This window comes from Accipiter gentilis, chromosome 14 (genome assembly GCF_929443795.1).
Source record: "Accipiter gentilis chromosome 14, bAccGen1.1, whole genome shotgun sequence".
In the NCBI taxonomy this organism is placed as follows: Eukaryota; Metazoa; Chordata; class Aves; order Accipitriformes; family Accipitridae; genus Astur; species Astur gentilis.
Genome location: NC_064893.1, coordinates 3,365,442 through 3,391,750, shown reverse-complemented (window position 1 = coordinate 3,391,750; position 26,309 = coordinate 3,365,442). Strand labels below are relative to the sequence as shown.

Sequence of the window (26,309 nt, the reverse complement as noted above, 5' to 3'; positions counted from 1 at the left end):
TCCTCTAGTCCTGGAATTAGCTGACTGTGTGTATAGCATCTGAGAATCAGAGCTTCCACAAGGATGTTGACCACACCAGCAGGCTGATGGGCTTAAGCTGTGCTCTTCAGCTGACACCCCTTAAATATGTTGGGAGGAAAACAGCTGGGGAATGTGCACCAGCTGCCTGCACTGGCAGTGATGCTCTTGCTTCTGATTTTGAAATGTAGCAAGTCAGTGTAACCGCTCTGTGGTGAATGAAAATACTTCTGGAGCACATAAGGAAAATTAGTTTGATTTCTTCCTCGGCAGTGCACTTTTAGGCAAACAATGCACCGCAGAAAGACCACTTCATGATAGGCAGTAATTGCAATATTTCCAGGTAGTGTTTGTGTAGGTAACACAAAGTGAGACTGAGAATGGTGTCTTCTGCAGGCAAGGAAGCAGGAAAGCAAAAGGGCTGGCAGCATCCTTTTCTCAACTCATCAGGCAACTGTTGCAGTGCAGGACTCGGTTGTTCAACCTTGATTAGAAAGAAGCTTCTAGAAAATGAAATGTGATTTGGGCATATATTCTTTTCAAGACGAAAGAGAGGAAAACCTCATTTCCCTGAGTTGGAATTTTTGTGTGTGTGAAAGATTATGGGGGAGAAGTTTTCCAAAGTCTATGAGAAGACCTCAGTTTATCTCCTGTAGATAGTCCATCTGGACAGTGTGTTTTGATATAACTTTTTATGATGTACTTTTTACATCATTCCCACTGCCATAGTGTATATAAGGACCTGTGATATTTTAGTTGTGTAACATCTAATGTGACTGCACGACTCCAGTGCTCTTGCAGCGATGCTTTCTTTGCACACAAACATACCATGGATTTCTCTTTTATCATGCTAGGAACCACAGAAGTGATCTGTTTTGTGGTTCAATCTATTCGTAATTTTATGAGAGTAAGAAAAGTTGTTCTTAAATGTGTAAGAGAGACTTACTTGGGTGAAGATCCTTCAGCGATGCTTGAAATGATGAGGTATTTGTTACAGAGGGTGACATCAGGGTCATGGTACATAAGAAGGTTCTTGGTACTTGAATATAATTGGATTGGGTTTTGTGTGCGAGAGGATATGTGTCGTGTTACCCAAATGATGTTATAAGTTAGTCCTTAGTACTTAAGGCAAGGATAGAAGTTTAAGCTAAAGTAAACAGAAACAGATGCCATATAACCCTGTAGATTAGAACCAAAAGTGTATCTGGATAGGGAAAGGAAGATTTATTAAATTGGGGCAGTCTTCAGGCTTTTCTCAGTGTTTGTTGGAGTACACCTATGTCGCACTTCAATACCTTCTAATACTTGCTTCTGAGAACACTATTAGAGGCAAAAATGAAACCAAGAGAAGGGCTTGAAGGAAGAAATAATGACCAGTATAACCATCAGACCAAACCAGAAGAATTTTCAGTTGCCTTGATGCCTGCGTGGTCAGCGTGTTTTATGCTGAGTTTTGATAGCGGGAGAAGTTCTTAACAAACAGCTGTGGTGCACAGGTGCAGAGGCTTAAGGTCTGGGAGCCTAGCACTTCATGAGAGCTCCAGAGCCTTGAAGCACGTAACTGCAAAAAATGTCAAATTTCTGGGTTAGGCAAAAGGAAGGAAAGAAAGCTGTGTTTTGGTATCGTCATAGAAATACCTATTCTTTGGGGTTTTTTTTTTTGATTCATGCAACTAAATATTACACAACCATTAACACATAAATCTCGGGAAGTGTGGGGGTTGTTAAAGCATGCGATTGGTGATGTAACTTTGAAGTCAACTTTAAAAGTCTTTTTTCTTTCTTTTCTTTTCTTTTCTTTGTCTAGAGCCCAGTGAAGATAAATCAGATCAGCCTGGATGAAAGTGGAGAACACATGGGTGTTTGCTCAGAAGATGGCAAGGTACAACAAACCCATTTATGTATTAAATGAGGTAGCAGGTAGTCCTCAGTATTACACTTGAGATAATTGTGATACCTGTGGAGTTAATTCCTGCATTTAGCACCACCACTTTGACCATCCATTTTGAGAACTGAGCTCACCTTTGAATGCTCAAAATTAAAGTCAGATATATTTTGCACAAATGTGCCGTAGGAAAAGTAATTACAAGAATGTCAATAATGTAACTAGTATTAAGCTGATTAACAGCTGTGGCAGGAGGACATGTCACCTTAATCATTACTGCTGTGCCAGTTATACTTCAGTGACTACTCTGCTGTTCCTGCAAGACAGTAGTTTAATGCCTTTCTGCTATAAATCCACAAAATTGGATTTTGTGGGCATGATTTCTGTGGGCTGGTGGTTTTCATTTTCACACACGTTATGAATGTTTCTCTTGAATTATAGAATCTTTTGATAAGCAATCATAGTTTATCAGAAGAATAAAGTGTCTTACAACAGCCACATTAAATAAATGTAAAATCAATATATGTACAGTTTCCTAAAAAACTGGCACCTACTTCCTTGACTGAGGACATATATCATTTGTGCAGTGTATAACTAACAATTATCAGTGCTTCTCTGGAATGTTGAGCTGTGACATTTAGTGGTTTTGGTGATTGATTTTCCACTTATAAGAATGTCTTTTTTGTTTTTAAGTCAATGGCAGTCTTTTCTAATGTTGGTTTGTGATGATAAAATTCTAATGCACAGGGTGTATTTAAGCTTCTTTCTTAATATAATGCTTATATACAAATGCAGTGCATTAAAAATAATTTAAATCATTTCTCAATATCCATCTGACTGAGGAGAACATTTCTTACAGACTTGGGGGGAGGAGGAATGTCGCTGATCCTAATGGATGCATCCCATTCAGTAGAAGTTCTATAAATTAAAAATAAAATTGGATTTTGTAGTAGGCAAAGTGGGAAAACAACCTCTTTAGACTGTATGCGCTTGGGTTTTTTCCTCAACAGGCAGGCAGCCAGTTTATGTATCCAGGTCTTTTGTTTCTCAGAGATATCTTGATGTCAGTATCTTGACACAGTAATTGGGATACTAGTGCCTATCAAAGTGGGTTGTAGAATTTTACAGCCTCTGAGAAACACAGCAAGAGTGTCCTAATTGTCTAAGCAAGATAAGGGAAGGGTCAGTAATTGTGCAAGGTAATAAAAATGTTGAGCTAGCATTGTTGGTTTGGGTGTTTTGAATGGTGGGGGGGAAGCAAGCACTTGCTGTAAGGGCTCCTCAGATGTGACTGTGGATTACTGACTCAGAACGTGTATGTTGCAGTGAGACTACAAGCCATGCACATCTTTCATATATTAAATTAATATTAAAAATAGGTATTTGACTTCAGAAGCATTAAAAAAATCCATAATCCCTAGTCTGGTGTGGCTGTGTTTGAAAAGACCCCAATACTTTAAATGGTGAATCTGCCTTCATTTAGTGAAATGGGTATTGTGGATCCATTAGGTGACATTACATGCTATGCAAGGCAGTCTAAACCATGGTCCCCCAAGCTACCAGGGCTAATTCTGGTAATGTTTTTGATGCAGGGCTGGAGTACCACAAGTTCAGTATTAATCGTATTTGCATTCATAGAGTCCAGGAGTGAAGTTTTTTTACGTTATTTTTTTGCCTGCTTGTATGTTGTCTTGAAAAACCTGGATCTGACTGCCAGTTTTGCTAAAGCTCTCTCTTGTCATTACATAACAGTGATATAATTTGCACCCTTATTGCCTTGTAACTTTTTTTATATGAAGAAGTATAAATTATACTGGAAACCCATGTGCTTACATGTTTTAGTGTCACGTTTAATGCCTGTAACGACGTTTATGTTAAGAATATCCATGAAGTATTACATTGATCATTTTTCAAGAAATGTGGCTTGTAGGTAAGATGTTTTTTGTTTTCCTGCCTTTTGATCACTGAAGGTTGGCTGCTTCTTCCACATGTAGAAGCAAAGAAACAGCTAAGTCTGGATACACTGGAGTAGTGGGTTCTGGGTATTTAAAATCAAGACAGGACTAGCAAAATGTAGTGGACTCTCATCATTAGATCCTTTTTCCAGCTACCCAAAACCATCATGAGTTGAGTGGGCATAGAAGGTGGAAATAGATAAATACAATATAGGTTTGTAATATGAAAAGAATCACTTTCTCTCTGAAGAATAAAAGACATTAAGAAGTAATAAACTGTTATATGGTGTCCCTAGAGTAAACATGATAACATGTATTTTATGCTGAGTTGTTTTTTCCTGTTTAGTTAACTGGCTCTATTTTGTTTTCATACTCTTAAAGGAATATCATATTGCCACGTTCAAAGCAGTATTAAGAAAATGTCGAAGGCACTGTTGCTAATGTTAATTTTTATTAATTATTTTTGAGAGGGGTGTTTTGTCATTTTTGAGGATTCTGCTTCCATGGAGTTTGCAGTGTTGTGTTTTAACCACATCGATTCTTTTCCTTCCTCCTTTCTTCTCATTTTCTCTTTCCTCTGTTTCTTACTTTTAGTCTGTTGCATTGGATATGCTGTGCCAACTGATGAAAACAAAAACCCAGAAAACAAAATCCTCTAGACATCAGCCCGAAGGTTTTCTAGGCTTACAGCCAGGCCCAACTCAAATACAACCCTTTGGTTGGCTTACATAATCACAGCTTTGCGGTACATCTCACTGTCTCCAAATATTGATTTTCTAATCCTTTGGAGCAGTAGCTCAGCCCTGCACAGTGCATGCAGCAGTATTTTTAAAGCATGTTGTTAGAGGCAGTATATTCGCTAATGAGTAATGGACAGAGCTGATAATGCTGCTTAGGAGATGTATCCAGGAGACAAGCTTGAAAGGGAGATGAGGTGGTTTGAGATGTTTTTAACTTCACTGAGACTGCTGAACTTTGAGCCACTCTGAGAATGGCTTAGTTCCTCTTGTAGTTTACCTAAAGTCTGATATTTTTTTTACTCGTCTCCTTGTCTGTCTGCAGGAATTTTGGGGGTTCTTGTCCTCTGAACTGATCTCTTTAGAGCCATTTAGCCTCACATTTTGTGGCCCTTTACTGGTATTTACTGGCTTTGTTCTGCAGATCTTTGTCTAGTGGGGGTTTTTTTGTTATTATTTTTTGTTACTATTGTTTTTTGGTTTTCCCCCTGAAGGGATCACAATGGGGATGGGGAGAGGGAAAGAAATAAGGTTAAAAGATCTCTTAGATCTTTGAATCCAATTTGTTGAGCATGCAGAGCAGAGTTACTGAAGGGATTACCTTTTCCAGAAAATAAGGATGAATACTAAACCTGACTAATCTCTACCTTCTAAAGTAGATTTGCTGTCAGATACAGTTTTCCACTGATCACTCCGTGGGATGCTCTTTTTTCTCCCTTCTCCCACCAGCAGCGTCCATCCCTGCTGGGGTGATTTTGTTCAAACAGCTCCTGGCAGTGGGTGGAAACCTCTTAAAATCATAATGAAAAAAGCAAACCAGTTATTATTCTTTGTGGAAATCATAATTAGTAAATCAATTACTAATTCCTGGCTATAAGTCTTCAGCCTGATTTTGCTTCTAAGTTCTGCAGGAACTGAGTTGTCAACTTTCTCATCTGACAATTGGGGAAGGGAATGTTGCATGTTGGATGAAGAGACATGAGCCCAAAAGAGGGTTGTACTTACAAAAAGTTTGAGATACCCTGTTCTGTAGTCATAGCATCTAAGTCTAGTAACATTTTTTAACACTTGATACCTCTGTACCTGTTCTGTAAGTAAAGGGAAGAAAACATTTTAAAAACTGTTAATGCTCTTGATAGTAGAAACATACTTTTTGTTGTTTTGGGTTGGTTTTTTTAATGTTGAGCCTTCTTCAGATGGATTAGTTCTGATAGATATTCTGATGGCCTATGGTTACAACTTCAGTTCTGACTATTAAATGTACTGGGACATCAACATAGATGAGAAGTGAGGAATCTTCAGAGAAAGACACTTCCAGTGGTCATGGAATAAAACAAAATAGCACTGAATGCACTTGGGAAGAGGAGAGGATGCCAATAAACATATGGGACTTGGTTTTCAGGCTGGTTTTGCTTTATTGTCACAAATTCCTTTTTTTCTTATGTAAACCCTATATTGCTCGGAGGGGGAAAAATCCTACAGTTCTTTCTCAGAAAGGAAGGGGGTTTAATTTATCTTCTTCTGAATGTTATTATGTTGCTCTTCCCTTACTTAGATCAGTATCTGTTAAACAGATTTGACCAGCCTAAAGCAAAAGGAACTTGTAGTTTTTGCTGTGTTTGTAACAAAAAAGACAAGAAAAAGATTCAAGTAAGTATTTTTGTGCTGCTGCGAATATTTAGAGATATGCCATAATAGAAGCCCAAGATGTCTAAATTAACTCTGAATTGTTAAATACAACTTTTTTTTCTTTAGGGAAAAAGATGTAACTGTTAGCATTCAAATGAATCTTCTAGTTGTAAGTGATTTACATTCATCTTTAATTGTCAAGTTGTTATTAGGTAAATATTTTGGGGTTTTTTTATACACTTCTTTAGGTGCAGGTGTTTGGATTGTATTCAGCAGAGGAGTTTCATGAAACATTTGACTGTCCCATTAAAGTAAGTGCTTGTTTTAATCTTTAGTAATTGTGTTGTTGTCGTCTTTAATAACAGAAAGGTCACATTGAATCTAAATGGAGAGAGAGGAGTACCGCTTCCTTGTAATGTTATTCAGGTCACTAGAAAATAGTTATCTATCTCAGTATAAAAGCTTTTGATCTGGTTAGGCAGGAAGAAAGGCTATCTTGGTTTTGTAAGAAGTATTATTGAGTTTTTCAAATACAAAAGGCAAAGTGAAAGAGAAATTGTCCTGTTTCAGTTGTTACCTGTCTCAACATATTTCTTTCTTTGTAGCTCTGTGATACAAATTCTGAGGGTTCTGCTAACTGTGAGGTCAATATTTTGCAACCAATTCATATCTGTTAAACCTACCTTGGGATAAGGTAATGGGTGGTGATGCTGATGTACCCTGTCTGAAGGGAAAACTTCAGCTATACTTTGCTCGAGAGATGTGTGGCTGCCTGGCTGTTGAAAAGATCTTGCTTTTTTTAACAAGAGATGTTTCTTACAGGATGAAAGGTGGTGTGGGCAAATGATTGCATTTTGCTGCTGAGGGTCTTCCAAATTGCAGCTGCTCTTGTGGGGGGAGGAATGAGGTCATGAAGTTTTCACACACATCAGATGCAGCTTGCTTGGTTCCTGGGGCCTTACCGCTCTTAGAGCTGAATCTCACGCACTTGACTCATAACAAGTAAGGCAAAGAGACTCTTTAAGGTGCGTTGATGCTACACAAGGTTGTCCTGCGACAGACCTGAGGGGTGTGTGCCCTCTAGGCAGGCCCCAAACAAGACTTAATCGGGGTAACCCTTGCTTGTGGCAGTCCTGTACTGCACAGTCCTAATTCTGCTACCTACTGTGCAAAAAAGTAGTTGTTTGGTGTATAACATGGTCCTCGGTGTCAGGCATGTGACTTATCATGTGCCATATAATATGGAGAATTTTCTTTTCTAGGGAAAGCTTACGGAGATGTCTGAAACAACTAGGCTCTACTTCAGAGAAAGAACTCAGCAGTAATAGTTGATACTTGGCAAAGGGTTATCTAGTTTAAAAAGTGATGTGGTGCTCCCTGTAAACTTGTATTTAAGCCATAATCCTTTTTTTTTCTTCCTTCCTTCTCCCTGCACCCCCCCCCCCCCCCCCCCCCCCCCGCAGATTGTTGCTGTTCATCCTCATTTTGTAAGATCCCACTTCAAGCAATTTGTAACAGGAGGGAAAAAGGTAAGCAGTCCTAGTGTAATGAGCTTAGGCTATCTTTAAACAGCTTTTAAAATTAGCTCCGAACGCCGTGTATGTAATTTTTAACACCTAGAGCAAAGAATTCTTGTTTCCTTCTCTTTATGCATTATATTCCAAAACATTTTTTCTTAATTAAGACTAATTCCAGGGTGGAGGGGAGAAGTGCACTTCTTACGTTAAAAACATGTTGCAACAAGTTGAACTTCAAAGTAGAAATATTTCTGTCTACATAGTCTGAAAAAAAAGTCAATTGCATTTCCTAGGCCAGATTTTCTCTATTCATTTTAATTTGTTGAAGTGGGAGCAGAAGTTAGACCTTAATACTGATCTTTTATAATGCATGTTGGTTTTGGTGTTTGGGATTTTTCTTTTGCTTTACCTGTTTGTGACTTTTGTTTCTTTTTTTGTTTGGGGGAGGGAGGGTGTTGTTTAAGTAAGCAAACCCAAGTATCTTCATCAGTTCTTGTTCCTGGTGTGGGGTTTTTTGCTTGTTTATTTTTAAAGTAATTCAGGGGAGCTCTTGCTAGAGTAGGGCTCCCACTTTTTGAAGTACTTATACCTGTGTAGTTGAAGTCTTCTACTTGGGGCAGTTGTTATTTTAAATGTGCATTAGGTGTCTTATTGGTGTAGGGTGTAATTCTGACTTGCAGATTACAGCTGTGTCCAGTTCCTACAAGTATCTTGTGTCACATTGCGTATTTTCAGTCAAAATATGAAAGGTTTGGTTAGGAACAGTTTCTTGAATTCATGGAATTTTCCTGTTGCCTTCTCTTCTCAATTAAGGATGAACAATCCTCGCTTACAGATGCATCAAACTGAATGCCATGCTCTCCTTTACCAGCGTCTAAGAAATATAGACTTCTAGTGCTGAATACAACTTAATCTTCATTAGCAGTTCAATATGTTTCAAAGTATAGCTGTGTTTTATTTTGCTTTTAAGTGGCACGTATGCTTGACAGCTTTTGCTGGCTAGTCAGAATTGGTGGTGCCCTTAAAATAATGCACAGTCAGTGTACGTCTTTGTCAGCCACCAGTCTGTGAAGCTTTTTACTGCTGATAAAAGGGGTATGGAAAGAGGGAAGAAAGGAATTAATAGAACAGGGCTCCGTCAGGTGGTAAAAGAGCTTGCATTCACCTGATGCCGAACAGAAAAAAACATCAGGGAGTTAACACATTCTCTTTGGTTATCTTTGATTACTTGACAGGTTGTTTTATATTCTGTCCTCTGGGGAATGGTATACTCGTTCTTAATGCATTCATTTTTTGCTGAGGAACTTTCCTCTTCAGGAAAACTTTAATTGACATCTTAACATAAGGTATTTCGCATGGAAATAAAAGTTCCTCGACACCTGATTTTATTGATACATAAAACCAGCAAATAAAACCTCTTAGCCTTGTGGTAGAAACCCTTCCCCTTTTCTCCTTTCCTCCAAAAGGAGCATACGTGCTTTTATAAAGGCAACAACAAAATGCTCTGTGGAAATTCAGAAAGTTAAATTCCACCTACTTATTTATTGAATTTTTTTTCTTTTTCTGGAAAGAAAAAGGCCTTGAAAAACATCCCTGCATTTTATTTACACCTCTCCTTAAGTGTAAAGCCAAAGAGCTGTATGGGGGCAGCAGGCAATGGGGAGTTGGTCCACAAGAGCGAGGAGAAGCAGGCTGAAGCATATCACCACAGGCTGCAGACCTCGCATCTCTCCCTGTGTCTGGAGGTTGTGTAGTTGGGTGAGCTCCTTCGGGGAGGGGGATGGGACCTCCTGTAGCTCCTGAGTTCTCTGTGCTTTTAGCCTTTGCATGGACACAGTGACTTCACAGCTGATAGCTGGCAGTGGTGGGAGGCATGCCGTCTGTCTTCCCCACCCACACCAAGGCAGGGATAGCAGTAATGATAGAGGTAAGGCTATCCTCATTTCGGATCAAGCTTAAGAGAAAAGCTTTGCTTAGAGCCCTCATGCTATGCTCCTTGCCTGAGCTGCATTCAAAAACATAGTGTGAAGTGTGTGAACTCTTCATCCAAAGGGTTGCAGGGTCTGTCTTTTTTTCTGTTATTCTGGGAGATGGTGACATAATGTATATTAGCATTTTAAATGTTGGGGGGGGTGGGGGGGTGGGGTGGGTGTTAAATTGTTTGCCAAGATAATTTGAGCAGATAAAAGGACCCAGAAAGAAATTTCGTCACTTCCTCAAACCCCTCTAGTTGCATTATGAACATTGTTGTCTTGGAATATGATTTCCTTCTTGATCTCCTACTTGAATTTCATGCTGGTTTTGGTTTATGGTGAAACAAAATAAAGAAGCCAAACCACAGATGCATGCAGGAAACAAGAACTTGCTCCCTTGACCTTAACACTCTGTTTTGTCTCATCTCAAAAAACCACTTTCAGATCTGCTTAAATTTATTGATTTTATAGCCAAGCATCTGCCTCAGTAATATCCTTAAAGAAGGGGGGGGGGGGGGGGGGGGGGAGGCTATAACTGTAAATTACCACTTCCTTAATTTTTTGAGAAATATACAGTTCTTCATAACAATATAAAAATGTATAAAAAATTACACTTTTCAGTTCAAAGACCCACTGCATTCTGCAAATGTTCAAGGTGAGCAACAATCTCTTCAATTGTAGAAAGGGAGGGGAAAAAAAGCTAAGTGATGTGCTTCAGGAATGCGCAGGACAGGTCCTCGGTTCCCAGTACAGGTGGATGTTTGGAACTTGGGTGAATTTGTGTGTGATGCTGAGATTTGCCACATTTTAGACGCTCAGCTTGACCTAAAGCTGCCTTAAGAGCGGTGCTCCCTGGGGTAACTGTTTAAATCATTGCAGATTGTTGGAAGCCTAACTCTACTGTGCATATGTTTATACAGTTGCTTAACTAGGCATGTACTAGAGTCCATTGAGAGGTTTTTCTCTTTTATTATAAACTAATTAACCAATTTAAATTGCTTGCTAAAGTACTGGTTTTTAAAAGTAAAGAACTTTCATAAGCTTGGGTTAATATCATTGCCTTCTATTTTGTGCTGGAAAAGCTTTTTTCCACCCCCCCTTTTTTCAATGAATGAATGTTATCTGTGCCTAGTAGAAACAAGGCAGGTACTGTGGAAACGTTGACACAATTGCAGTGAGAAGCAATAGGTACCATCCTAAATAGAGGTACTTCCCTGTTCCCCTCCCCCTTACCTCTGCAATTAACTACAGCACCATTGTGATGACTTGGCAGATTATGGTAACCCTGAAATAATAATACCATATATTGTAAATAACAGGGCATTCCTGTCCAGAGCAGACAGTAGAGCTTCAAAGCAAGGGAAAAGACAAATACTGTGCTATTGAAGGCCATAACCTTCCACCTTTTAAAAAAGGATCTAATCTTAAAAAATAATAGGGTAAAAGCCAACTAAATGAGGGTGGTACAGCTGAAAACAGGGTGTTCTTTATTTAACTGTTAGAGTGCTGGTCTTTCCCAAAACATAAACTAAATGAATGCTACGGCAAAGTCCAAGTATCCATTATATCCAGAGGGTTAAAGAGGCAGAACTAACAAAGAGAGAAGACTGAAGGATATTTTGGTTCCAAAGTCAAGTTATCAGCTACTGCATCTTATGTAAAGATAATTTAGGAGTGCAGGACAACTTGAGGTTTCTTTCTTGGGAGAGGCATTGATAAGACTTCCTATTTCATGTTTTGATTAACATCAATAACCAGATGCAAAGGTTTTTGTAGTAAAATTCCTATGAGAGTGAATCCTCTGGAGTGATTGAGTCATTCTGCTGAATGTGTGGTAATGAAGGGGTTTTGGGGGGTTTTCTACCCAGCATGGTAATGGGGACCCAGCACAATTAAGCAAATGAATTCTGAAGCCAGTATGGGAGTAGCACATTCAGAATCTTAAAGGATTGGACCTCCTCATTTGCCTAGGACATACATTTTGTATAAGTGTTGATTTGAGTATCCAATCTGAAACATTTTAACCTAGGGAACCAAGACAAAACTGAAAATTTACCCTGTGACTGTCAGCAGTCACATCTTTATAGCTGCCTGTGTCTGTATCTACACAATTTATTTATGTTATATATATGGTGGAAATAGGTATAAAAATATATATTTAATGGGGTCTGTATTTCTTCTACTAGAGAAGATACACTATAAGAACTGGTTTGCAAATGCAGATGTGTCTGAACATGTTTGTCCCATTTATCCTCCCAGAATTAGCATCTGAGCATATCAATGCCCATGCTTAAACATTAGACTCTCTTTTCTTTGTCCGTTACAAAAGCAGAGAGAATTTAGTGTTACCTGGGGCAAATTTCGCATTATTAAAAATATAATAAATCTTAAATACTATTTTGGTGTTAGAATCCTGGGCTGGATCCACAGTATCTCATGCCTGAGATGCAAAACAAGATGATCTAAATTCTTTCCACTCCGGGTAGAGCAACGTCACATACAGAGAAAGGATAGCAATTGCAAACAATTCACAAGCGGGAAGAGAAATAGCATTCTTGGGAATCTACAACTGCTGTTGTGGGTAGTGGAATTTCTATGTTAAAGTCAAGTCTGCCAGAGAATGTCCCAGATTTATTTTTTTTTTTAATTGTCTGCCTTTTAGTGTCAGGAGATGCACTTTGCTTTGTGAGTAAGTAGATGATGACCTTTACCTCTGAACCCTATGATATGTACTTCATAATAACTGGTTGGACTACTTTGACAAATTATTAAATTGTCAGGATGCTGTTTGTAGCACAGTCCATTTTTAGAAAGCAGGTAGTCAGCTGTTTGGCATTATGTTGGGTAGAAGAGTACCAGACAAGAAGGGCAGATTGCTTTGTAAGCTATAAAATGTCAGTCAGTAAATACTCAAAGGTCTGGTTTAAGTGAAGAAAGAGTAAATACTATGGCAATTTCTATCCATGCATTGAATAATTTACCATAAGCAGGGAACAAACTGTAGCAGCAAGCAAGCCACAATAATACAGGGCTGTGATTTGCTTGCTGCGATGTATAATGCCCGGATGTATCCTATGTTATTAAGCAGATGAGACTTTGATAAGTAGTGATGTGCTGTTTGCTTAATAAGCAAATTATTTGGCTTACATTTCTTCTTTATTATTATTTGGATGTGCATTTCTCTTTATCGTGAGAAACAAAACATTCTCCTTGTGCTGTAACAAACAAATTTGGTTTGTGTAAAGAGAGAATGGATTGTAGTCCGGTGTGCGTGTAATCTATAGTTGTGTATTTTGCAAATATCTGTGTAGAAAACTTTTTTCATTGCCTGAGGTGGCAAGCAAAGAGGATCTAAATATATGAAATGTGTGAGAGCTTGTGTCTGCCTGCAAGGCTGCTTTCCAAGGTGTTAATTCTGTAGCTCTTTGTGAATAGGTGACAGCTGGAATCTGGCAGTTGAGTTATTAAAAGTACAGCCTAATAAAAGACCTATGGCATTTGTTTGTATTGAACATCTCAAAATTTCTAGCTTCTCTGTCCATGAACTACCGCAGCAGCTCCTGTTTCATATCTTACCATTGCCATCACTTACCTCCCAATGCTGCTGTTGTCTGCCACTGCCTCCTTGCTTGATTTCCCTTGGCTGCACCTCCTGCCCTCCCCTCCATCCACACCCCAGCTCCTTAGACAACAGCATTTTGTGATGATATTTTGAAAACTCATCTTCAGTTGAAAACTTGAGGCTTACATTATTCTCTGCCTCGTTTGAGCTCATCCAGTCCATTGCTGTTCCAAACAGAAGTGATAATTTTTTATTGTTGCTATATATTTTCCTAGGGATGCACGATTAAACAGTAAGTCTTCATGTGGCATACTGTTCTGTGTTACTCTGGGATACCTGTTAATCTTGACTGTGCCTGTAAATGTTATTTTTATGCTGAAAACAATAAATATCTATAGTGATCACTTGTAACCATGGCAGTAGCATTTTAGGTTTTTGTGATCTTGCCTGGCAGAGGGGAGACTTGCTGACATATGCACCAAAAAACAGAACAAATGCCACAGGTAGGCACATCTTCACATTAAGGCAAACAAAGAACAGGACAAGGAAAATACAGGGAGTTTTTTTTCCTAAATTTTTTTTGTGAAATAAAAACTAATCCAGCAGTGCTGCAATAGGGAAGGGAAGGGTGGCTCTTCAATTACAAATTGAAATCTCAGCCTTTTTCTTCTGTATAACACCTCCAGATCTTTAAAAAGAAGGTGCTGTGTTGAAACAAAGTAATGATGCTATGCATAGTGCTTCAGTAAAACTATGTTTCCTTTGAAACTTGTCTCTGTGTGAGAACAGACATCTTTTATTTCAGTGTTTTGAAGGTGGTATTTGGTGGTGGGGTGAAATTGGATTGAATTACTTCACTATATTGATACTACCAAAGCTGCAATCATTGGCCTCTTTGTTCAGAGGATTGAGAATTCCTGTATATAGTTTAAAGACTGGGATTACGTGTAATTATTGTTAATGCTAATTGCATGAGAGGCTCCATTAAATGCAAGCACTAGTCTATTCTCTTTAGCAGATGCACTCTGAAATAGAGTTTTGAGCCCTTTTTGGAGGCTATTATTCTCCTGGTAGTGAAAAATACAGGAAGATGTATTCACTTATTCAAGAGAATTATATCCGCTTGTTTTTAAAACCAAAAAGTGTCCTGCACTGTCCACTTGTCTCATGCATTTCAGTGTGTCATTTTTCTTAATGATCAAATGGACAAGTATAAGCAGTTAAGATGACTCGCAAAGTAGTAAGTAGTGAACTATCAGAAGATTGCAATATACTATGAAGGAGTGTGAGTGGGGACCCTTGAAGTCAAAGTTTATTTTGTTTTAGCTATATTATCATGTTGCAGTACATGCAAGAGATGTTGGAAGTGCTAAGCACTACTGTATTGTAACAAAGGACTAGAAAGATTTACCAGAGCAAATCAAAAAGGGGAAAATATAAACTGTATTGCAGAGAATGCAAGAAAGTGATGTTTGTGGCTGCGGTTGAAATATAAGTACTGTGAATGCTGACTGCCAAAATATGGGATTTATGGGAAATAAAGCCCTAAAATATTTTTCCCCTACCAAAAAGAGAGGGTGGTGGTAGGAGGAACCCCTCCAGAAACAGTGGATTTTTGTTATGTGTCTGGCTTCTCTTGAAGTTTTAAATGGCTTTCTGGTGCAATAAACATTTCAATGTGAAGACAGAAAGGAAGACTAAGAAATAAATTAGGCTGCTTATTTTGAGAGAGATGAATACAGTGGATAGCAGTTTAAAAACGCATAGCAAAGTTCTGGGTTCAGTAACTCAGTGTCCAGGTGTCATTGCTGTAAGAAATAATAAATAAATCACATTATGTATATTAATAAAATGCAGATAATTGCACTGAAGATAAATTAGTAAAGCATGTTCTGAGATTAATTTTTTTTTTTTTGAAGCCACAACGTTGCATGTCCTTTGGCTTCAGTGTTGGACCTATTGCACTTGCTGATATGAAACGGGGAATTCTGGGTGCTGCAGTGATTCAGATTCACTTTCCATCTTGTTGTGGTTTAACCCCAGCCAGCAACGAAGCACCACGCAGCCACTCACTCACTCCCCCCCCACCCAGTGGGATGGGGGAGAAAATCGGGAAAAGAAGTCAAACTTGTGGGTTGAGATAAGAACGGTTTAATAGAACAGAAAAGAAGAAACTAATAATGATAATGATAACACTAATAAAATGACAACAGCAATAATGAAAGGATTGGAATGTACAAATGATGCGCAGTGCAATTGCTCACCACACGCCGACCAACACCCAGTTAGTCCCCGAGCGGCGATTCCCTGCCCCCACTCCCCCCCCCCCCCCCAGTTTATATACTGGATGTGATGTCCCATGGTATGGAATACCCTGTTGGCCAGTTTGGGTCAGGTGCCCTGGCTCTGTCCTGTGCCAACTTCTTGTGCCCCTCCAGCTTTCTCACTGGCTGGGCATGAGAAGCTGAAAAATCCTTGACTTTAGACTAAACACTACTGAGCAACAACTGAAAACATCAGTGTTATCAACATTCTTTGCATACTGAACTCAAAACATAGCACTGTACCAGCTACTAGGAAGACAATTAACTCTATCTGAGCTGAAACTAGGACACATCTTTATTACAGGCAATATCAGACTGTTGTCTTCTACTGCCTTGGTCTGAGAATTTAATTAAGCATGTGCTTAGACTTGAGCATAGACTGAAGCAGGATTTTTTTAATTTTCTTTTCTCCTCACCAGTTCTTTCTCAGATCATTTATTTTCTTTGCAGTTTCTTAGTCAGGTAGTTATGAAAAAGCATGATGTTCACAAGCCATGAACAGTTACAAAATAGCTGCAAAGTGTCATTCCAAGCTCACTCTGGATCTTGTGTGTAATAAACTTAAATCATGATTCAGTCACAAGCAGAAAAGATTCAAAGTTCAGTTAATATAATTCACATCAACCAGTTTTAACCTTTGACATCATCCACATGAATTTTTGCAGCCTTGTCCAGTAAGTCCAGATGAAAATACTATGTATTTTGCTGCTGTCTTTATTGGACAGTATTGAAAAAAGCATCTAAGTGACAGTTCTTTCCACTGAGCCTCTCCTTAGGAGTTTGTGAACTAGGAAAAAAAAGTAATTTTCAAGTCTGGATCAGCACAGCACTTAGTTTTTAATGACATCCTCAGCTTCTGAGTGGAGCTAATTAGTTTGGGCTGAGGGGTTGCTCCCAGTTTCAGATCCACCTTCCAGCCTGCTAATGGAAATCCCTCTGTATGGCACTGCCTTACGAGTGTAGATGTTACGCTTTCAGCATCTGGCCTTGGTTGCTGTAAAATAGCATGTTCTGCAAGAGTTTTATTGAGTATTTTTTTGTAAGTGGAAAAAAAACCCCTAGACTGTCTAAAAGGTGGGCCTTCATGTGAGATATGTGAAGGGCACACAGTCATTTTGGGTGGGGCTGAAGTGGCAAGATACGCTTGAGTGAGAGGTTTGATGTCTGCAGCATGCTTCCCGCAAAAGTTTGATAGACTGACTTTCCTAGATAGCGACCGCTTTAAACTTTTAGACAAAATACTTGTCTTCTGGTGCCATCTTGTGGCTTTAGGAGAGAGAGGCAGTCTGTAACTGCCGTTAAAAATGCCTTATTTTGTTAAAAGATGTTACTTTAAACAGCTAGTGTCTTACATTTGACATATTTATGCAAATACGGGAAACCATGTATAAAAAAGCATGTACAGCTCGATCTTAGGTAGGAAATATTAGCAACATAGGTACTTGATTTAGGTTTTAGCATGGTAAAAGACCTTGTAGGTGGCAGTTTTATACCTCTTAATGGTCATCGTGCACTCGTGTGAGCTCGCGTTCAGGTTGAGCATGTGTCTGTATGTGGGTGTGCTCATGCAAAAGTTGGCAGGGCTGGTACCTTAGAGTATAATCTTCGTAGACGCCTTATCTTCTTACTTAGGTATCCCTCCAAGCACTGCACTTTGCAACGCTCAAAGTGATTCCATGTTATAATCCTATCAAATAACTTCCTGAAACTATACAGGAGCCAGTAAAAGAGCTGCACTGTTGTGCAAACTGCCTGCGTGTAGTTGGGTTTTTCTTTGCTACTGCAAAGCATTTCATAACTTCTCCTATGCATTTAGATATTCTAAAATACCTTCCTTATTTGCAAAATCCAGAATTCCCAGTCACACAAATTTTACAATCAGCAGCACTTGTGGTCCAGTGTACTTTGCATGTGTGGGACTAACACACAGAATCTCTAGAGCCCTGTGGAAGGCCGTGTAGTTCCACATGGAGCCAAGCAAAAGATCACAGGCTTGGGGGTCTTCAACAGTTTTCTTTGTCCACCTGTGTTTTAGAGGGAAGAAGCAGCTTATCAGGAGATCAGTGGATAGGTGTGAGGTGGCCTGGCTTCTTTACCAGCTTTCTAAAGCATTGTCACTAGTCCTGTAGGCTTAGGTTCTCAAATGGCTTAATTTCTTTATCCTTAAAATGGAAATAATTATGCTTACCGTTCTTTGGAGAAACTTGATGGAAGGTCTGCTTATTAATATTATTATTGAAGTAACTTGAATGCCATAGTATACAAGATTCTCAATGTATATGTACTATATGAAAATGTTTGATTGTATTTGCTTTTGTTTTGTGATAGGTGTGTATTTTTCCTTGCTCTTGAATCCAAGCAGAGTAAGGAATAATGAAGCAAAAAATACCTCCCATGTTTACATACAGCACTGTGTCACAGAAATATTTCTTGTTGTACTTCTTCATAGTTGCTGTTATATGAGAGAGGGTGGATGAATAGATGGAAGCCTTCAGTTTTACATGAAGGGGAAGGAAATATAAGAAATGTGAAATGGAGAGGACACTTAATTGCTTGGGCCAATAATATGGTAAGTATTTGTCATCTCTGTTACATGAACAAAAATACCTGATATTTTAAATGTTTTGATGTTAATTGCCAAAATATTCTACTGAAAAATGGTACATTTGAAGAATCAAGTATAAAAGGCTTTGAAAGATATGTTTTAGATCCCATTTCTTGGTGGACATTTCTTCTGGATTTTTCTGCTGGCGAGCTAGTGTTCTCTATATGGTTGCCACTTCTGAAGAAATTAAGAAAAGTAGCTCTACATACCACTGTTAGGGATGGTCACTACTGTACACTATTGTATAGCAGAGTTTTGAGCAGTGCAATTTATTGAAGCAAACTGAGGAAGGAATACCAATGTAACTCTTTATAAAAATAATAGAACATCTCCACCACCTGCCGCCCCCCCAAATAAAATCCCAAACCTGTCTGGACTTTGTAATTTGTACTGAAGTGACATTATATGCACTTCTAATGTTGCAGATTATAAAAAAAATGACAGTCATAATTTCTCATTTTGGTAGGCCACTAGAAAAGGCTAGACTTAGGAGAAAATAGGCCTTTTTTGTTCTAAGTGTAATTCATATTTTAAAGGGAACCATTGCTTTCATGCTGAGTGTTGCATTTCACCTATCACTGTATATCTAATTGATGGGTCAAGGTCTATGTTTTAAAGCTCAGCAGTGAGGGATATGTTTTTAAGTGTGTATCATGTCTACATTCTAAAGTCCTATTTTAAAATATGTGGTGAAAGTACTTCTGGAACACTAGCTTTTTTCCCTTCTATTGTTTTTCCTTCCTGAAGGTAAGCATTTATTAAACTATTTTAAAGCTATTGTTCTTTTATTCATTTCAAAACCAGTTTGATATGAAATTATTAGAGATGGACTTTTGTTTATTTGCTCCCCTTTAATAGCTGCATTAGAATTGAAACTTCAGTGAGTGCTTGGTCGACATAACATTAGCTTTTTTGAAGGTTTTGTTCTTTTTGGAGCCATAAAATCAAAATACATATTCTAGGTGAATCTGCTGGGAATGGATAGGACAGTTGAGGATAGCTATCCCTAGAGATGATGTGCCACATCAGAACGCAGAATACTAATAAAATGTTGAGAGCCATCTGTCAGAGACAAAAAGCCATGGTCAGGGCCTATCTTTCAATGAAAAATGAAATGACACTTGCCCTCCAAAAGATTAATATATTTGGTTATTGGCCTTTCCCTTCCCCCTTTACTTTTTTTAAAATTTCTCCATCGTCTAGCAAGGTTTTGTGTTTCATTTTTTTCTTTCAAAGTCAGAGAAAATCTTTTATAGCCTTGCTTCTTACTGTCTGTGCAGGGTTACCCAGTTTTTATTTTCTTACGCCTTTTTTGTTTTCGCACACTGTATGTGACCTTGTTAGACATTGGATAGTCTCAGGTTATTTAGGCAAGGTCTAATTCTGCTTTTCAGATGCTCAGGTAACCCATGTTTGCTGCTGTGCCCTCTTCTTCCTTCCTCCATGGCCAAGAGTGTAAGTTTTACAAACTGAGATACCTGAGAACCAAATCCTTAGAGGCATTTGGCTGCCTAACTCCCATTTGAACAAGTTTTAGGCTCCTTCATGATAGGAAGTTGACTCTGAAAGTCCTTTCAGTTCATGATGCAAATGGCATACTTATAACTATAGGGGATTCTACGCTATTGGTTTGAAAGGCATTTTAAACATAAGCTAGCCTATCTCATATAGGATTTGCTGCCTTGTAGAAAAACAGTGTGATATGGGTCACTTTTATCTGCAAATCATCCTTGAAGACAAAGTGGTAAGATTAATAAAAGACAATTTTATTAAAATGCAGTTCAAGCAAGACTGCATGTTTTATCAGATGAGCTTAGAAAACACAAAGCATAAACTCCTTGTTTATGTTACCCAGAGATCTGGGCTCCATACGTTGCAGGTGCTATGTGCAAGTTTTTTTCTGAAACCTTGATGACTGTTAACCAATAGTATGTTCCATGCTTACAGCTGTTCAGTGACAAAGATCACTGAAAAAAAGAAGCCAGCCTACCCCCATACCACTTACTGCTCCTTGTGATTTAAAAACAAAAAAACCCAACCAAACAAAAAAAGGCTAAACCTGGCTTAGACTATGACCCCCATGTTTAGACTCTGACTTACAAACAGCTGGTGACATAGAAACTCATGGGGCGGGGTGGGAACAGAAACAGGCAGGGGAATCTTTTAAATCAGTTTTGTCAGTAGAAAAATCCTAACATGGAATGGCATCCTGGACGCTGACCTTTCAAGGTCCCTTCCATCCCCTTTTCTGTGATCATGAGAGTTGTTCTTTAAGCTCACTGAGCAGAAAAGAAATATGTACTAAAATACTTTGTTTCATTTTGGGGACTTTTGGTTTTAAATCGCTAAGAACAAGTCATTACTTAACATGAAATTAATCTCTATTTTGCTATTGGAAAGGTTATAGCTCACCTTGTCTAAATGGCATGGAAAAATCTGATTAATGACTCTTCCCCCCCCAAATTACTTTGAGCTTCCTTTCTTTAAAATTCTTGTTCTATTAGTTTAGAGGGTTCCCTTAGGAGGAAGTGAAAAATCACAACATACAAAACCAAGCATCATTTAAATGTGTTTGCTTTTCTGTTTTAATGTAAGAGTAGAAATGCATTTCTGGAGAAGTACAGATTGGCTTCATTTGCCTTAATGAGCTGTTGCTTCACCCCTTTTCTTTTTCCAAGGTGGAAATTTCTGCTTCTCTACAGGGCCTGTATCCCAGGAAGAGCTGGGATATTTTCATTTCTCCAGTAGTAGCACCAGCCCAAGAATCTGAACTAGTTCACGACTGGAGTTGCTAATCTGTCACTCATTCACTTATTATATCTTTTCATTTGACATGTGAATTTAAAATACCTAACTTACTCTAATCACTTTGTTCCTTCTGTCACCCCCTGAGTTAGATGGGTCTTTGTATCAACAGCTTTTTCTGTTGGCACACTCAGCCTACCCTGAAATTTATGCCATAAACTGCTATGACTGCCTTAGCATACAAAATGATACGGGATGTGGTAAGTAGGAGTTTGTCATACTGAATAAAGTTCTCTTGTATTTAAACTTTCAGGGCGTGAAGATACTTGACATGATCTCCAAGCAAAGAATTACCAATGTGCCTCGAGATGACATAAGCCTTCGCCCAGATATGTATCCCTGCAGCCTTTGCTGGAAGGATAATTTAACGCTGATTATTGGCTGGGGAAATTCAGTAAAGGTGCAATTACCTGTCTTTGTAATAAATGCTTGCTGTTATCACAGACAAACAGAGGATTATTTCTGAAAAGCAAAGACAATCGAAAAAAATAGAATTTGGTTTGACTACAGTGTGCAAAACTCCTGCTGCCATAGAAATGTCATTGGACTGACCCTCATGAGGAGAAGGAGTGATAGACACCCAGCGGTCAGACAGATCTCTGTGTGTGAGCACGCAGCGAATGTAATCCTCAGGGACACTTCTCTGTGCCTTGGAGAGATTTCCTCTTTTGAAAGCTTTTAGTGGGCTGTTGAATTCATTTCTTTTGATTAGCATTAAGGAAGAACAGCTTACCATAAGGTGTTTTTGGAGGGGATTGTTTCGGGGGCTGAAGAGGTTGTGACTGCTAGAACAGCCACATGATTTCAGTCAACCATAGGAAAAAAAAAAAAAAAAAAAAAAAAGACGTGGGGGGACAGGCTGCTTGGGGTTCTGTTCTGCTTTCAGCAGGGTACTAGCATTTAGAACTTGTGTGCTGCAGACTGACTATGATTTGCTCAGACCAGCACCTGACATGAGTTTGTTAGAAGCATGTTAGCTGTTTTCTAATAACAGACTGCTACATCACTGCACAGTGGGAAATTAAAAGCGCTCAGTAGGAGTAGATGGAAAAGGAGGGTAGAGTGAGGTAGGTGAAATGTAAAAAGCTTTCGAAGCATTAAACTTAGAGTTTTACAAATGAGGAGGTTTGTCCTAAGTTTGGCATCTGTCTTCTCCCTTGTATCGCACATACTTCACAACATTTGGGTATTTGCATTTCTTTATATGTACATACTCCCCTCCTGTTATTGGGAGTTGCAATAGCATATTCGTACTGAAATTGTAAGGTAATGAGACGCAAAGTGTGAGAAGATACCAAAACCAAACTCACATATATACTACTATGAAGAGGTCATAGTGAGTAGATGTTTTCAGATTTCTCTCCTGTGTTCCATCTTCCTTCTCTCCCAGTTTATTTATAAGGCTGTGGACTACAGCTACAACTTCCCTGTCTGGTTTTCTTCTTCAGCGATGCATTGTCAGTGTTTTACAGCCTGTGTTTTTCAAAATACAGAAATGCGTGTCTGAGAATGCCTCAGTCAGAAAAGGAGTTTCGGGGAAAAGATAGTATCATTTTAGGAATTACAGTTTGTTCATCATAATGATCCAAATCTCTGTTCCTAGATTTGCTCAGTAAAAGAACGGCATGCCAGTGAAATGCGTGACCTTCCAAACCGCTATGTGGAAATAGGTATGATTGTACAAACGGGCACTTTTTCAAAATTTTTATAAAAGCTTTAAAGGTCTGTTTTTGCATTCTAGCCTGAAAAAGCTGTTACAGTTCAGAGGCAATATGTAGTCATAATATAAATGTCTCCTCATTTTTAGTTGATGAGGTTGTCATAATATCATGCTGCATAGTTGGTTGGTTTGTGTTTTTTTTTATTTGTAGAGAGTCTTAAATTCTGTGATCAGCTAAAATCAGAGACTCTTGTGTGAACAGTGGATGTCTTAACTTTCCTTTCATGCAGATTCCTACAGAGTACTTGATTTTTTATCTTGGTTAAATGATGATCAGCGTAGTGGTAAGGAGAAAATAGATGCTACTTTATTTGATTATGCGTTGTTTGACTACACTGCTCATAAATTTTTTCTTTTTTTTTTTTTTTTTAAATATCTCTTTGGTATAGTGCTAGAAAGTTGATTTGAATTTTTTTTTGTTGCCTTTTTTGCTTCTGCATTTTATGTTCTCCTTTGCTTTCTTATTTGTCTAGCTTAGGTGATGTGAATAAATTTCATTATTGCTGATTAATGGAAAAGGTGTTGACAAAATGTGTGTATTAAGTAAAGTGTAAAGTGGAATTCAAAGGAAAATTGTAGGTGAAGAGAGGATGTAAACAAAAAGTAATAACTGTCACCAGAAGCTTCTTCTGGGGAAAGGAAATACCTGTGAAAAGGTAGTGCTGGAAAGATAAACAGGCCCTCTGGGACTCTGCAGACCGGAGTGGACAATAGTTTGTAAACTTTGGTGTTTCCTTGTCTTGACTGTAATGACATGAGATTGTAGACAAGGGTGTTCAAGCAAGATCCTGACTCATGTCAGGTTACAATGGTGCATGGCATAGGTGTAAACTCTGCTTTCTGATTTCAGGAAAGAACTGTTTTAAAATAGCTTCTGAAAATCAACTAGGAGACTTTTTAAACTTTGTAGGAACTCTGGATACTGAGAGATGGTGGCATGCCTGACAATTAACTGAGACCTGGAAGCTATTTGTTGTTTAAGATTACATAGTCCCAACAGAATAATTAACTCTGGAATTCTAGAATATTAGAGAGAATTTTGTCAAGAAGTTCAGTCTGAAGTTTTAGCCTCAGACCTTTTATATAATCTTTTCTGTACCTGTAAGTAGCTTTTAGAAAATAATTAAATGGGGTTGTTTACATAGTGACAAGTGAACAGAGGCAACTTCTACTTCAGCTATAATGTGTCTGTGGAGGGAGCTTCTCTTACGTGACTGTCTATTGGAACTTCATTTAAAAAAAAAAAAAAAAAAGCTGTCATCAGACTATTTAGGTGCAGACCTGAAGGTCAGAGATTTTTGTGGAAGTAACTTTTTAATCTTGCAATTTTTAGCCTAAAATCTTCTCTGTATGCTTGAGGACTGGCATTTTATCTCACTTAAGCTGTTAACAGCATGCTTGAGATTTGTGTTTCTGGTTTCAGGTCAAAGCACTGAAACAGGTCTGCCAAATGCTGTCAGCAGCACTCATTGGAATGTGCATATTTGGGAGGGAAAAGACGAAATATTATTTGTTCAAGCCTCAAAATAAATTACAACACCTTTTGATGTAGTCACATAGAAAGTCTTCTGCAGAGCTCTGTGTCATGCCATAGCATCTATTTCAATTTTATTTCAGCTTTACTTTTCAAAGGCATAGCTGGAAGGCCTGATATTATTAATGGGCAGACCAGCAACCAGTGTAGTTTTTTTGCAAGACGATTAATATCCTAAGTGGATGAATAAGTTGATACACTTTCAGAATGCAAAGAATTTATACAAGGCAAGAATATCCTTCAGTGGCAGGATAGCTGAATATCTTTCAGGTGTTTTGACTCATAATATCTTGGTAACATACTTACATGAAACCCGTAACACAGTCTAATTTTTGTCATGTTCATTGGTGTGGGTTTTTTGGTTCCCCTGCCCCCCACTTTTACAATTTTGCACCTGGAATGAAACCCAGAAGTGAAGTAGGAGACTTCATAGTCGCTTCTCTGCTCATCAGGGTAATGCATGTGAACTCTGTGGTAATACAGTGTTTTCTCGTGTCTCAACAGTTTCAGATTTATGCTCTTTTAGAGCCATTCTGAGGACCTCAAAGTTCCACAATAGTATCATAGTAAACTGTGATGGCATTAGTAGATCGTGTATGTTTCTTCAGTGGTTTGCAGCCCAGTGAATAAGGAAACAGAGCATTTCCTGCATTGCAAGTTCAGTACACAGGACCCTGTGTAACAAGGTCCTCCTCATCTTCTGATTCTGTCTTGACACATAGCTATACTTACTCTGAGAAATAAATACAGTGTCTACTGTGATGCTAAACCCAATGGCCCATAATGAGGGAAAGTAACACCATTGTACTGTTCTAGCTGTTTTAAAGAAGATAATGCTGTGATTACCTGTAAGAGAAATTAGATTAATTATACAGGTCTCATGCACTGAGATCTGCGTGGCATTGCTGATTTTATTTACATCTCTCAGTATATTAATGGTGCTTTTCTTCAGTGATCTTTTCCATTGTCTCTGGTTATGTTACAGTTCATTGCCTCTGTGGGTCTTCATTCAGTATTGAAGATAAACTCCAGTGAAATGTTTCTATTTAGGTTTAAATGTATGTTAGCTGAGCAGATCCTATCAGTTTAGCTCTGTCAGCTACCGCTGTGAAGTAGTGTATTGATTAGAAAGTATTGGTATTGTATTACAGGCTTAACATGGACTAAATGCCGTTGTGATCCTTCTTAAAGAGTGCTTGACCTCTGTACTCGCTCCTGATGCGTGTACAAAAGCTGTAGTGCTGGACAACTTCAGGTCTGAACAGGGAACCCTTCCTCAACAGGACCTTGTGAGAAGGCTGGTTGCTAAAGAACTAATTAGCACTTACAGTTAATATGATGCCTTTTCAAAGTGAAACGGGGCATCTAGCCTTCGATAGCCTTGTCAGGTAGCTTGGGATTTTATATACTTTTGTGGAGAAGTACTTCATCTCTGCTTCAGTTACTCAGATTGTTAATGGTAGTGGAAAATAGAGATTAACACTGGAAGTCAGTAGAAGACTTGAAGTCTGTTGGAGAGTTCCTATTCAATTTATTTTAGCCCAAATTTTATCTGAGGAATCTCAACTTAATTCCAGGTGCCAACCAGCCAGCAATGCCTCTTGAGAACTTGTCTCCCCTCTGCATTCCCCCATATTCCCCACAAAGTAGAATTCTAATTTGAAAATTACGTGTTTTGTGGATATGCTTGTAACAACACATCTGTATGTTTTGTGAGGGAATAGCTGTATAACTGCATGGCAAGTTACCACTAAGCATTGAGATTGCACATTTTTATCTGAAAAGAAAACATGGGAATATTTATTTTTTGGTTTGTAAAGTGAGATACTGGAATCTATCATACCAGCATTTTTCTCTTTATATAGGCAAACCTAAAGCTTAATTAATGAGTGTGATGATGATGAGCAGGAAATTAATTGTGACTAAATGTCATCATCTTTATATGCTGATTTATGCAAACATTTCATTGGAGCATGCCTGCTACACTCTGAGAAGCAAATTGCAAAAAAAAAGGGGGGGTGGGGGGGGCAACCCATTTATATAGC

The 26,309-nt window shown here is 38.5% G+C and overlaps 1 protein-coding gene across 3 annotated transcripts in view; it reads left to right on the top strand.

Annotated features, from left to right (window-relative positions):
• VPS41 (VPS41 subunit of HOPS complex) overlaps positions 1–26,309 on the top strand; it is a 115,837-nt gene that overhangs the window by 47,946 nt on the left and 41,582 nt on the right. For all 3 annotated transcript variants that reach the window (XM_049816475.1, XM_049816474.1, XM_049816473.1), the window contains exons 5-10: positions 1,826–1,900; positions 6,473–6,535; positions 7,688–7,753; positions 18,050–18,169; positions 21,264–21,410; positions 22,614–22,680. In XM_049816475.1, the coding sequence (XP_049672432.1) occupies positions 1,826–1,900; positions 6,473–6,535; positions 7,688–7,753; positions 18,050–18,169; positions 21,264–21,410; positions 22,614–22,680 (538 nt within the window). The remainder of the gene's footprint in view (positions 1–1,825; positions 1,901–6,472; positions 6,536–7,687; positions 7,754–18,049; positions 18,170–21,263; positions 21,411–22,613; positions 22,681–26,309) is intronic.